This window comes from Ursus maritimus, unplaced genomic scaffold, assembly GCF_017311325.1.
Source record: "Ursus maritimus isolate PB19 unplaced genomic scaffold, ASM1731132v1 scaffold_6, whole genome shotgun sequence".
In the NCBI taxonomy this organism is placed as follows: Eukaryota; Metazoa; Chordata; class Mammalia; order Carnivora; family Ursidae; genus Ursus; species Ursus maritimus.
Window position 1 is genome coordinate 15,350,659 of NW_024426774.1, and position 14,683 is coordinate 15,365,341.

At 49.3% G+C, this 14,683-nt stretch overlaps 1 protein-coding gene across 1 annotated transcript in view; it reads left to right on the plus strand.

Annotated features, from left to right (window-relative positions):
- The first annotated feature begins 13,718 nt into the window (after positions 1-13,718).
- RHOB (ras homolog family member B) overlaps positions 13,719-14,683 on the plus strand; it is a 4,734-nt gene continuing 3,769 nt past the window's right edge. The window contains exon 1 of the mRNA XM_040622931.1: positions 13,719-14,669. Coding sequence (XP_040478865.1) covers positions 14,088-14,669 — 582 coding nt within the window. The 5' untranslated portion in view covers positions 13,719-14,087. The remainder of the gene's footprint in view (positions 14,670-14,683) is intronic.

The following is a 14,683-nucleotide window of genomic DNA, read 5'->3' on the forward strand; positions in this document are numbered from 1 at the left end:
ATTAAACAACATATTTGAGAGAAGGAGGCCAGGGAGCAGGAATGGGGAGGGCTACACAGTGGTTTCATCTGTGCCAAAATGATTTGAAATATAGATGAGAAATTCACAGATTGGCAGAGCTGGGTAGCAGATAATTATTCTTTACATTTTTCTTATGCTTGAACCATCATATGATAAAAAATAGAAAAGTCCCCCTTTCCCTCTTCTCACTGGCCAGGTCTGCCTTTTCTTTGGTCCACTCTCTTCAACACTGGCTTTCTGGCAGCCCTCGGCCACCCCATGGGCTAGAGTCCTACAACCTGAAGAGGTCCAGGGCCTGCTTAGTTTTATTTTATGACAATAGAGCTCTAAGTCAGGGGGAGTTTCAGAGAGAAAGGAAAGAGAATGGCCTCCAGGGAGTGCTGTTTTCCCAGTGTGGGCTCAAGAACTGATCAGGACGGAGGGAGGGGATGATTTTGGCAGGACTTCCTGTACCCGCTGTGCCCTGCGAGGCCTGCCAGCCTCTCATTCGCCGTGGCAGCCACCGGCTGTAAAGTGCAAGGTCAACGCTTGATGAAGACATCAGGGAGTGTCTGATTGTGCAGACACTTGCCTGGTTGGAGAAGCTGATCCAGAGGCCGGCTTCTGGAAGGCGGGGGAGGGCTGGGTCATGGAGGGAAAGGACGATGAGGGGACAATTTGGAAAACACACTTCAAGAAAGGGAGAGAACAAAATGAAATTCACAACCCAGAGTTCTGGAGTCCCTGCTGTGTGTGATCTGGGCCACTAGAAAGCCCCTGACCCGGGTGAGCCTAGAAATAGCAGAGCGTTTGTGCTCCTCTGAACCACTGGGGTAGGTGCCAGCTGTCCATGAGCACAGATCGCTCAGTGGAATTTGGTTTTGACATTTACTGACAGTGCGACCCTCGGCCAGTTATTTAAACTCTCTAATCTCTGCTTCTTTATCTCTAAGTGGTGGGGATAATAATAGTGTAATACAAATAAAACTGGCTGGCTCCGTTCTAGCTCCCTTCTGTGTTGCTCTAGAAGATACATAACTCCAGCTCAAACATTTTTTTGAAAAGAAATAGAAATTTGTATATCAGTCTCCCAAAGAAGTGCCTGAGAGGAGCTACAGCATGGAACCCATAATAGAAATCCCCTAAATGTCCTCTTAACCCAGAAAATTCCCCGAGCCCTGTCCTCAAGGCCGCCTCTCCCCAGATTCTCCTCTTATCCCCACTTCTCTCGTGACTGCTTTTCCGGCCTTCTGGACGAGTTGTTTTTTCCTTGGAGAAGATCCAGGGCCTTCAAAAATGTAAGTCAACTCAGCCTTTCAGCTCCTTTCGATTCTCCTCCCCACTAATGATCCTAGGAAAGAGCCTGTGGTCCAGCAAGCAAACCCAGAATCTCCCAGAAAGGGGCGAGGGGGAGGTGGCTTCTGAATAGGCTGTCGATATTGACACCTTTTGTCCCTGTCACACTTCGCCAGGGCTTGTTGTGATGATTAGATGAAATAATGCGTGTCAAGAATTAAACAGTAGGGGCGCCTGGGTGGCACAGCGGTTAAGCGTCTGCCTTCGGCTCAGGGAGTGATCCCGGCGTTGTGGGATCGAGCCCCGCATCAGGCTCCTCCGCTATGAGCCTGCTTCTTCCTCTCCCACTCCCCCTGCTTGTGTTCCCTCTCTCGATGGCTGTCTCTATCTCAGTTGAATAAATAAATAAATAAATCTTTAAAAAAAAAAAAAAAGAATTAAACAGTAGCCAACACCAAGTCCCCAAACTCTTAGTTGCAAGACCTACTGTTAATGATCATCACTGCCATTATTATTCCTCGGGGCTTCTTTGCTGTGTTTACATTTCAAGAACATCAGCCCAAAGTTTAAAAGGAAGTTCTAAATTCAACTGTGGTCAAGAGATTGCAGCTCACTGCCCATTTGAGATGCGCCGCCCTCTGGCCTCTCTTAACCGTGACTGGGGACATTGCTGGAGTTGATTCACATAGATGGGCGGGACGGTCGGGTCACCCTCTCATGAGTCTGGGAGCCACTGAAGGGCCTTGCCTTTCCCCAGGTCTCCCCCTGGGTGCTGGCCAGGAGTCCAGAGGGTTCCACATTCTCTCTGCTCCGGGCAGATCCTTCTGGGCGGCTTAGAATCCACTCCACCTGGGATAACTCGGCGGCAGCACCTCTGGCGGGGCCTCGTCCCATGGCCATCTGACTGGCCTGCCCTGCAGCCCGGGCAGGTCTGAAGGCGCCAGGTGAGGCCATCCCTGGAGCCGTGACCTGCCCTCAGGAGGGTCCCTTAAGAAGGGCAGAGGCAAAACGCTGTGTGTTGAGAGGCGGGCGCCCAGGCGGGCAGCCAGGGCCTGCAGGGATGGGTCACAGGGGCCGGCACTGCTGGAGATGAGCTGGCTTGGAGAGGGAGTGCTTTTCCAAGAACTGAAGGGCTGGCCTAGGACAAGGGAGCAGGCTCCTTCTGTCACCTCATCCACAGCTTCCGGGAGCTACGGGAGGGGTCTTCTCCCATCAGGGCGATCCGATGAAGAATGGCTGTCCCCCGACCTGGCAGTGGGGGAGTGTGTGTGTGTGTGTGTGTTGATGGGGGGGGGGCAGGACAAGCAGAAGCTGGATGAGCCTTCTGGAAGGACACCTAACAGTTTCCAGGGACGCGGCATGTTCTAAATACTTTACAAATATGAAGCAGGGCACACTACATCAAAAACTAAGGATGTACTGTATGGTGACTAACATAACATAATAAAAATTATTATTAAAAAAAATACTTCACACGCACTCACTCATTTAACTCGCAATAGCCTAGTGACGGAGGAGGCACTCTGAATGCCCCCTTCTTGGCTGAGAACTGACGCTGAGGAAGACGTCGCCCCGGACGACACAGGTGGTCAGCTGCAGGCCCAGTAAAGCACACTCTCCCCTGAACCGCCGCTGCCCTGCTTCCTCCAGCGCAGTCCACGGGCACAGGCTGAGGGCAGTGCTTCTCAAACTCCACTGTTCACATTGTGTGGGGCTCTGGGTTCTGATTCTGTAGAGGCCTGGGCCGGGCTGGGGCCTGAGACGCTCCGTCTCTAACAAGCTTGCGAGAAATGCTGCTGTTGCTGCTCGTGGGACCACAGCGGGAGCAGTAGGAGCCTAGGGCTCCTAGGATGGCTCTCCGCTTTGAGGTTCTCTGCGCGCCCTTGGGCCCTGCTGGCATTCCCGGCACCTCCAGCCCCGTGTGTATTGTGGTGGGAGGAGCGAGACCAGGGGTAGGGGTGGGGGACTCAGGGTTCCAGTTAGCTGACTCTACCTCCTGGATGCACACAGATCTAGCCCTCTCCTGCCTCTTCTCCTGCAGCCACAGGAGAACTGGAGTGGGAGCTGAGATGGCCCCAGCAGACAGACACAGACACACACACCCCCTTACCCTCTCTGAGGCTCTCACTGATGGGGAGGGGAGGTAACAGCCTGGAGGGGGAAACACACCTTCCACAGCTCCTGTTGTTTTCTTAAATACACCCCGTTCTCTCCATCCTGCCTCTGCCTCGTTGACTAGAGAGGTCCTCGAGTTGGAGGCCTACTTCCCTACTTGCCCCTTCTTTGGGCCCTCCCCTACATGCTGCTGGCATGGCCTTGTGAAACAAAACAGTATGTCATCCTTCTCTCTCTCCCACACGCACACCTAAAATCTTCAGTGGAATAATGTATTTACACTTAAAACAATTCAACGGCTCCCGAGTGCCTACAATGGGAACTATTATCTTCTGTACAGAAAGGAGTTAACACAGCAGCCCTGCTGCTTATTCTTACAAAGGCCTGCTCAGCAGGTTGCCCTTCATGGGCATCTGGGAACTGAGATTTTAGGAGGGTCCCCACCGTTAGCTGACTCTGCTAAAATGTTTGTGCAAACACGATAGCCCCTGCTAAACACCTCCTTTCTTCTGGGAGTCTGGGGTTTGGGCACATGCCGGGCTGGGGCTACTTAGCACAGCTCTTCAGAGAAACAGAACCAACGGGATATACATCCATAGAGAGGGGGAGTGAGTGATTCATTTTAAGGAATTGGCTCATGCAATTGTGGGGGCTGGCGGCTTTGAAATCTGTAGGGCAGACTGGCAGCCTGGAAATTCAGAGTGGAGCCCAAATTCTGCAGGGCAGCAGGCTGGAAACACAGGCCGGGTGTCTATGCTGCAGTCTACAGGAGAATTCTCTTTCCTTTGGGACATTTCAGGCTTGTGCATAAGGTTTTCCCCTGGTTGCATGAGACCTACTCACATTGCAGAGAGTAATCAGCTTTATTTAAAATCTACTGATTTATATGTTAATCACACCTGAAAAATACCTTCACGGCAACGTCTAGATTGGTGTTTGACCAAACAACTGGGCACCGTAGCTTCGCCAGGTTGGCATAAAAAATCAAGCCTCGTGGCCCCCAGTAAAAATCCTGGGCACCGATTCTCTAGCGAGCTTCCTTGGTTGGCAATGTTTTACATACGTTGTCACAGCTCACTGCTGGGGGAAGTGAGTGTGTTCTGTGTGACTCCCTGGGAGAGGACGCAGCGGCCTCAAGAAAGACAATTTCCCTTGCACCTGGGTGTCCCCAGACTTCGGCCCAAGTGCCTTTCCTTTTGCTCATCTTGCTTGACATCCTGTTGTTCTAATAAATCACAGCTGTGAGCCCAACTCTGCGAGTCCTGGGAGTCCTCTTAGGGAACCATTGAACCTAGGGCTGGTTTTGGAATTCCTCACCCATCTGCAGATGTTCTGCTCTGAGCCCGGCCAGTCTCCTCAGTTCCAGCAGTTGCTCCTCTGTACCTTATGCCCCATATGCTGGCCATATCACTCTGCTTAGTACCTGAGTATGTTATGCTATCTCACGCCTCATATTCTAGAATGCCCTTCTTTTCCTCTTTTGGCTTGGCTGACTTCTCTGCCACCATCAAGACTCAGCTTGTTTCGGTATCCTTTGCTGTGGAACGAAACATCCCAGCACGTAGTGGCTTACGACAGTAACAATTATTATGTCTCAGGATTCTGTGGGTCGGCTCAGGCTGTTCTTCCACTTCCCATGGTGTTGGCTGAGGTGTTAGGGAGGAAGGTTCAAATGGCCCCACCCACATAGCTGGCAGTTGGTGCCCACCACCAGCTGGAGCTTAGCTGAGGCTGTTGGTTGGGAGGGCAGTTCTCTTCCATGTGGGCTTGTCCACCTGGTAGATTGAGTTTCCTTAAAGCATGGCGGCCGGGTTCCAAGACGAATGTGTGAGTGCTTATCCAGCTGCAACTTGCAGGGCCAAACTCAGACTCATCATGGGAGGGGACCACACAAGGAGATGACTACTAAGGGGTGTGGTTCGTTGAAGGCCACCGAAGTGCCAACATACCACTTAGCTCAGGTCTTCTCTGACCGCCTCAGGCCGCTCCCCTGGGCCTAGCTGCTGTAGCGCTCACCACACCAGACTGAAGTATCAGTTTAGTTGTTCTAATTATTGGACTGTGTTGCCACCCATATTGATGGACTGGAGCTCCTTTCAGGGCAGGGGCTCTATCTGATTCCTCCTGATTGTGCCTCTGGTGGCACCGAGTATGTTCGCAGAGCAAATGACTGAATGAGAGCAGTGGCTGTCATCACTTCATATCTGCCAGGTTCGAGCCCTGCCTCTGCCTCATTTGGACACTGGCAGTTCCACGGCTGTGAGATGCCGCCTGTGCTAAGGTTCTGAGCTCCGCAGAGCTTGGCAACCTGGTCTCACACCGAGCGAGGTCCTGGCTTGCGGGAGGCAACTAGCACGTGTTGGTGCAATGAATGAAGTGCGGTCACTTCGTCATAGGCCTATCACTGAGATTTCCAAATTCTAAACGCGTCTTTCTTCGGTGGCCAAGCTGAACAGCCACCGCACGGCTCCGTGTCTCAAGGATGAAGCAGTCCCAACGGAGCTGTCTAATGAGAGGGGCCCCCATGCTCTCCTTTCCGACTGGGGACCCTCAAGAAGAATGGCTTCTTTCGTTCAGCCATGTCCCACCCACCTGTGTGGCGGGAGTGGAAACAGAGGCCCAGGGACGGCGGGAGAAGCATATCCATCACTGACTCCTCACGATTGTGTTGTCTGCTCCCCAGATTCCGGGTCCGAGCAGTGGCACCAAATACAGGCTCTGTCTCGTGCTATAAATAGCCACAGGCACATCTTCGTTGGAGCCACATTGGAGTGTGGAAATCCATTGTGAATTCGACTCCGCCCTATTGCAAAATTCTGACATCATAAGTTAACACAAGAAGTGAATCATCTCTGTATAAATACTCTGATTAGATCATTTACTTTCAAGACTGAAAACAGGGAAGAGAAAAAAACTTGGTGTTATTCACCTCTGGATTGACATAAGGGGGTAACACCCCCTCCCCCCTAACTGGAATGCTAACCCCCTTCCAGCTGTGAGAATATTCTATGTAAGACTACATTTCCCTTGATTCCATACTTTGGAATATTTCATCTTTTGGACCTCAGTTTAAGCAATTCAAAGAAATAAGGTCTTAGACAATAAAATTAAATTTTTTTTGCTTTATAATTTTTTTTTCACTTTATGAAAGGATCAATGATTTTATTTTCTGTAGGTGAGTGCCTTTGACTGATTAAAAATGAGATTTCTCTAGTCAGGTTCAACAAACTGGTTCTGCTGGCCAAATCTAGCCTCCTGCTTGTCCTTTTCAGGCAATGCGGTAGTTTGCTTTTCAATTCTGGACTTTGATAACTTAGATACAGCATGCTCTCCAGGTCCCCCCAGTTTCCACCACCGCCCAGTGTTACACACAGTTATGTGACCTGCGGGATCCCTGTGGACACCTGAATTTCCAGCCTTGGAGTTCTACCTCTCATGGGGAAACTGAGACCCGGAAGGGAGGGTCTGCCCAAGGCTGGGCGGCTAGGAACCGGGCGGGTGGGGGGGGGCTCGCCAGCAGGTCTCCAGCCTCCTGGTGTGAGGCCCCCCTCCCTTTGGCTTACTTCATCTCCACACCACTTTCTTGGAACTTTTGCTAAAGTTAACAAACATATGTGCAATCTCAGCATTTGCCAAAGAACTGGCAAGAATTTGCCGGGGTGGATTTTGTAATGACAGTGGTAGATAATAGCACGTTCTTGTGACCTTTCTCTTTCCTCCCCCCCCCTTTCAGGGCAAGGCCAATAGCAGGAGGCAGCTGCCATCAGGCAAATCTCATGCATAGAAGGAGGAACATTTTTCTACTTCTGCCCATTGCTACTTCTCCCTTCTCATCAAATGGCTCTGATTGGAAGCTTTCTTCACATAATAGCTACACAGTCAGTGATTTAGATGGTGTCAATGGGCATCTCTTCCTTCTGGAAAAATCCTACTTGTTAGTCAAGGCTCTGATCAAATGTGACCTCCTGTGTGAAGTCATCTCCACCCTTCATTTACATATTAGTGATATTGCAACCCACCTCTGTGTGTGTGTGTGTGTGTGTGTGTGTGTGTGTGTGTCTTTACACGATGGTTCTATGCCCCACTTATCTTTTGGGCCCTTAGTTCCCCTCCACGCACCCCTCCCTGATCTGTGTTTGCTGAATTAAATTGAGAGGACTGAGGTTTAATATGAGAGTTCCAGAGAACAACCAACAGCCCCTGCTTTACTACCAAAATTGGGAAAGGACTGGATTTTGATTATTTTTTAGGAAAGGAAAATATGTCACCACGCAGAAAGGCCAAACAGCCTCTACTGTTCAAGAAAATACCTCCCGGTGTTGGGATGAGAGTTGGACATATTAGGGAGGGGGCTGCTGCTTTAGTGGGGGCAGATGAAAGGCATGGAGGTGCCTGGCCTGGAGAGCAGTGAGGGCAAAGAGGGTAGGGAGGCTCCAGATTGTCCCAACCACAGTGTTCAGCTGAGTGTCTGGGCCCTCTGAAACGAAACCCAGCCATGAGTTTGGCACAAATAAAAGGAAATCAAACTCAGAGGAAGATTGACAGGCTTCAGGGGGTTCATACAAAGTGACTCGCTGAGATGATGTTTGAGGGAGTAGCCAGGGAGCCACATGAACTTGTAGACGTTTTATTTTATTTTTTTAAGATTTTATTTATTTATTTGATATAGAGAAAAAGAGCACAAGCGGGGGGGGGGAGGGGAGCAGCAGAGGGAGAGGAAGAAGCAAGTTCCCCCACTGAGCAAGGAGCCCAATATGGAGCTCGATCCCAGGACCCCGGGATCATGACCTGAGCAGAAGGCAGACGCTTAACTGACTGAGCCACCCAGGTGCCCTGACTGGTAGACATTTTAGAGCAGTGCCATCTAAGAGATGTGTAATGTGAATCATGTGTGTGATTTTTTTTTTTTTAAGACTTATTTATCTGACAGAGAGACACAGAGTACAACATGGGGAGCAGCAGGCAGAGGGAGAGGGAGAAGCAGACTCCCAGCTGAGCAGGGAGCCTGATGCGGGACTCAATCCCAGGACCCTGGGATCATGACCCGAGCCAAAGGCAGACAATTAACCCACTGAGCCACCTAGGTACCCCACGTGTGTGATTTTTTAAAAAGATTTTATTTATTTATCTGAGAGAGAAAGAAAGAGAGAGAGAGAGAGCACAGAAGGAGAGTGAGAGGGAGAAGCAGACTCCCTGCTGAGCAGGGCTCCATCCCAGGACCCCAAGATCATGACCTGAGCTGAAGACAGACCAGCTCTGAGCTGAGCCACCCAGGTGCCCCCATCTGTGTGATTTAAAATTTTCTAGTTGTCACATTAAAAACCATAAAGAGGTAAATTAATTTGAATTATATATCCAAGTATATCCAATATATTAATCTAATATATTTAAAAATATATTCACTATATCTAAAATATTATCATTTCAAAATGTAATTAACATAAAAATTATTAATGGACTACATTACATGTTTTTTACATGTTTACATCTTAATTCAGGTGCTAAATTTTCATTGAAAATACTCAATCTGTATTTAGACTCCATAAAATTTCCAGCAGGAAAAAGTAGATTCACATACCTAAGTTGTTTCAAACATATGTAAAAATTTCCCACTAACCCAATTAAATATCAGGTTTTTAAAAAAATTTTTTTGTGGTCCATATCAATATTCATTCAATTCTTTCTTTTTCCGTCATTATTGAGATATAATTGACATAAAACGTGGCGTAAGTTCTTTTTTCTTTTTTTTAAGATTTTATTTATTTATTTGACAGAGATAGAGACAGTCAGCAAGAGAGGGAACACAAGCAGGGGGAATGGGAGAGGAAGAAGCAGGCTCATAGCCGAGGAGCCTGATGTGGGGCTCGATCCCAGAATGCTGGGATCACGCCCTGAGCCGAAGGCAGCGGCTTAACGACTGCACCACCCAGGCGCCCCCGTGGCATAAGTTCTAGGTGGACAAGTTTAAAGCGTTGATATGATACACTTACATATTGCAAAATGACTACCCCCACAGCCACAGCGTTAGCTGAGCCCTTGATGACGTCACATAATTACCATCCCTTTTTTTGTGGCGAGAACATTTATGCTCTACTCTCTGAGCAACTTTCAAGTATTAATACAGTATTATTAATGACTGTCACCATGCCGCGCAGAAGATCCCTAGAACTTGCTCATCCTGTAACTGGAAGTTTGTACTCTTTGATCAACATCTCCCCATTTCCTCCACCCTGAATATCAGTTTTTCTATTTCAATTTCAATTAATTAAAATCAGATAACATTAAAAACTTAGCTCTTCAGCGGCGTGAGCAGCATTTCAAGGGCTCAACAGTCACACGGCTGCTGGAACGGGACACCGCACAGTTTCAGAGCGATTAGGAGCTGCCCACTGCCCACTGCCTACTCCCCTTGACCTGGCCTTGGGCTGGACAGACAGGTGTGCCTGTCTGGTCTGAGTTCAACGCCGGCATTCTGAAGTTTAACGGTTTAGCTGTGGTGGTTCTCCAGTGAGCCCAGCCCTCCCTGTCTTTGGCCTGGGTCCCATTGGACCACATGCCCAGGACGGGACAGGGATGTTTTACCTGCTGGTGCTCATAGCTGAAGACCTCGGAAAGTAGCTGGATGGCTCAGCTACGTAACTCATGGCCGAATGGGCCCAAATGGACCAAATGGGACCACCTGGGTTTTCCCACATTGCAATTGCATGAATGGTTTTAGAAGAGCCTTTCCCTTTTCAAAACTCATTGCACTGAGATGGAAGGTTGACAATAGTCCTAGAGACTTCAAGCTACTCCTTAAAGTGGAAAAAAATTTAAAAATCAGATGCTGTCAGGAATGTCTGTAGCATTGCTGATTCCCCGTAAATGCTTATTGGTAAATAAATCATTATTACTTCTAATTATACCAGAATATCCAATAATTGCTTTCTGAACTGGGGTAAAAAGAAGATGATTTTTGTAGTTAAAGTTGTTTTACATTTCTGTGTATTATATTTAGGGCAAAAGAAGTCCATTGTTATGTAAATTAGTGAGATTGCATAGCTTTTTATCTCTTTCTTCAAATCTCATTTAGAAGTTGTTATTTAGGGGCACCTGGGTGGCTCGTTCCTTAAGCTTTGGACTCCTGATCTCAGCTTAGGTCTTGATCTCAGGGTCATGAGTTCAAGCCCGGGTTTGGGCTCTGCACTGTGAAGCCTACTTGAAAAGAAAAAAAAGAAGTTACTATTTAGGAAGGAATTAATTTCTTAAGTGTATATGAAAATAGTTGTATGTGTGTATAAATATCTATGTGAAAAAATATATATAAATATGTATGTGAAGAATTTCTAAGTCTACTTGTAAAGCTCTAGGGTTTGACATCCCGTGAAAAAAATCTTAAAATAAAAATAGTCATAAAATGCATGCTTTTTAACTAGATTTTTTGTAATCATATATACACATATACTATGTGTGTGTGTGTATATATATATATATATATTTCTTTTTTTAAAAGGAAAGAAAAACCCTATTAAGATTGCCACAAGGTGGCACTAAAATCTAATGAACATTCCAGTCTCTGGTCTTGTCTGAGAGCAGTTGGGGGGTGATTTACAGGATCTGTAGGAAACACTGGACAAGACAAAACAAAACAAAACAAAAAACACCCCAAATAAATTAAACTGAAGACTGGAGCTAGATTAACAACTTCCTTTTGGCTGAGGGATCATTTCCTTCTCTCACTGGTGTAGGTGTCTGTCATACGGTGAATCTATATGTTAATAAAGCTAATTTTTAGCGTGATTTCTTTTCATGGACCAATCCCTGCCCTTGCCCTTCAGTGGGAGTGTCCTGTGCAGGGAGAGGGGACACAGGGAGGAGCCTGTCTGGCACATCACCTAGTTTGGAAAAGTTTATCCTGTGAGTGGTGCAGTCTTCGAAGTAGTCCGTTTCCAGAGTTTGTCAACGTGTTCTGGACATAAAAATGAACACCATGAAAAGAACTTGCTGCAGAACACGGATTTTTTTATTTGTTTACTTTGGCATATTTACCAACCGAGTATTTTTAGAAATCATTGCGATATTCAAGTTCAGGCTTGGAACACTCATATATTATGTCTGAGGGTCAGGAAATGAGTGAATTGAATCCCTCTTCCTGATTCTTTGTATTTCAGTTTTTCAAAAAATACATGGTACAAAGTTTTGTTTGATATTTTCTTAATATTTGAAGTTTAAGGGCACAGCCAAGATTCCTGAGCTATATTAAGATAAAGGAAAGCCGTGTTTTAACAATACAGCTATAAAAGATTTCAACTAAAACAAGAAAAATTTAGATAAGATTTTTCTAATAGGCTAACCAAAAAAAAAAAAAGAAAGAAAGAAAGAAAGAAGAAGAAAAGGAAAAAAGAAAAGTTTCTAAACCAATGATTAAAAAAACCCCGTGTTTTCTCCCGTGGGATCCCACTGTGGAAAAATTATTTACTTGTTGACAATTTGGTTCCTTAGATCTGAAAACCAAAAGCAGTGAAGATTATTCCTGTATGAGTATGAGGGAAGCCCGTTTGGATGTTTCCATACGTTTCCTATAGCACAGGCTCTAGGGATTAGGGCACTACTGTCTTATTTGACTTGGCGTATCTGTGGTGTTCCTGTAGAGACCCAGACCTCAACATACGAATCACATGTGAAAACACGTCAGCTTAGTTACAGATGCCTGCATGGGCTTGGCTGGATGGCTGTTAAGGCAGAGCCTGGAATCTGAGGTAGGAGACCCCAGAAAGTTCTGAGTTCCTGAGCTTGTAGGTGAATTCCCCAGTCATTTACTGATTCTTTCATAGGGTTGGGCATTGTGCTACGTCTTCAAGATGTTGAGGTAAGACAGAATCCTGGCTCTCCACCAGCTTCCAGTCTTAGAGAGGGAGGCAGAAATATGAGGCCATAGCCACATCATAATGTGGGAGTCTCTCCTTTGCTAAAAAACCAATAAGCATCCCACTGCCTCTATGATGGATATGGCCCAATCAGCTTAGTTGGTACTTTAACCTTCCATGATTGGCCTCGACCTGAGTTTCATTTTTCTCTCTCCATCAAGTGCAGTCACACTAAGCTAGGCCCTGTTTTTAGGTTTTGTCTTATTCTTTCTCACCTCTCTTGCTTTTTTCACTCTTCCTTTTTGGAGCCAGGCCCCCCTCTGTCCCTCTCCTGTCTGGTGAAATCCTTTGCCTGAGGTCCTTCTAGATCCCACTCTGAGACAGATGAACCACGTTCTGGTGTGTCGAAGATCTAGCTCCCCACCAGACACTAATTTGCTATGTCCTCACCTGCAAGCTCCCAGTCCTCCCTTCTCTGTCCCCTGCCTCAGACCTCATCCTCTTCTTGCCTAGTGGGGTGGGAGGATTTTATTGTACTATTTACATCAGACAATTCGCAGCCTGACTACCAGGATCCGAATTAATCATGCAAACCAGGGCTGAAGCTGCGTTTTTCTGCCTTGTAACTTCCTCCAAGTGGACATAAAGTCCTGCAACCAGCCGCAGCCTTCCTTTTTCACGGTCCCTCCTTCCCCAAATCTTTATCTAGAGATGGGGGTGGGGGGTGTATGGAGGGGTGTGTGTGGAGGAAGACGGGAGGCGATAGGACTTGGAAGAGCTGCACGCTAGGCCCAGGACCACGCAGCTCACAGTCAGCTCTTGGCCTCAAGGCTCCAAACCTAGTGCTGTCCCAGGAAGAGTCCCCGGGTGGGGGAGTTGGGAGTGGCGGCCTAGATGAGGGAAGGGGCCTCTTCTGGAAGGAAATAACAAAAGCTTCCTTGGAAAAAAACGTGTGTCTCTGTGTGTGTGTGTGTATGCGTGTGTGCATGTGTTTATTTAAAAACAAAACCGCTTAAAGGAGCCGCTCCCTCCCCCAGAGGTCCGGCCACCGCTGGGAGTTTGCACGGAAGCGGGACATTTTTGAGTGGGAGGGAGTCGCCAACGCCCCACAAAGTGCTGCCTTCTCCCGGAACCGCTCGCCCAGGCCCGGCAGGATCCAGGCCGCCAGCTCGGGGCCTTGGCCCCGCGCGCAAAAGAAGCGGCAAAGCGGGGGGAGCACTGGTGCGGCCAGAACCCCGCAGCGCCAGCGGAGGCGCAGACTCCCCAGTCGCCGCCTCTCCCAGCCCCGCGGCCTGGGCCGTCAATCAAGCTCGGCCGGCCCCGCCCCTGGGCTGCAGCGGGTGGCCAATCAGAGCCAAGCTCCGCAGCGATGAGCTCAGTCGGCTCGCTTCCCATTGGGCGGCTATATTAAGAAAGTGGCCGAACTCTTTAAATAGCAGGCGCTAGGGCCGCAGCCCGCATCTGCCACCGCAGTCTGGCCGCACTCGAGCGCTCTCCTGTACCCAGGGTGAGACCTACAGAAACTGGGGAGGGGACTAGGCCGGTTCCGCCGTTCCCGTCACCGTTTGCGCACAAAGGCGCGGACCCCGAGCCCGGGGCGAGAAGAGCGGCCACCGCTCGGGAGCAGCGCGGAGACGCACGGCGCGCCCTATGCCCCCGCGCCCCCGCCGCGGCAGCCGGAGCGCACCGAGAGAACGCGCCGCCGCGGGTCCCGGGTGCAGCTAGCGACCCTCGCCCCCAGCGCGCAGCCCGAGGTGAGCAGTGAGCGGCGAGCGGGACGGCAGCGAGGCGTTCGCGGGCCCCCTCCTGCTGCCCGGGCCCGGCCCGCTCATGGCGGCCATCCGCAAGAAGCTGGTGGTGGTGGGCGACGGCGCGTGCGGCAAGACGTGCCTGCTGATCGTGTTCAGTAAGGACGAGTTCCCCGAGGTGTACGTGCCCACCGTCTTCGAGAACTATGTGGCCGACATCGAGGTGGACGGCAAGCAGGTGGAGCTGGCGCTGTGGGACACGGCGGGTCAGGAGGACTACGACCGCCTAAGGCCGCTCTCCTACCCGGACACCGACGTGATCCTCATGTGCTTCTCAGTGGACAGCCCCGATTCGCTGGAGAACATCCCGGAGAAGTGGGTGCCCGAGGTGAAGCACTTCTGCCCCAACGTGCCCATCATCCTGGTGGCCAACAAGAAAGACCTGCGCAGCGACGAGCACGTCCGCACGGAGCTGGCCCGCATGAAGCAGGAACCCGTGCGCACGGATGACGGCCGCGCCATGGCCGTGCGCATCCAAGCCTACGACTACCTCGAGTGCTCGGCCAAGACCAAGGAGGGCGTGCGCGAGGTCTTCGAGACGGCCACGCGCGCCGCGCTGCAGAAGCGCTACGGCTCCCAGAACGGCTGCATCAACTGCTGCAAGGTGCTATGAGGGCC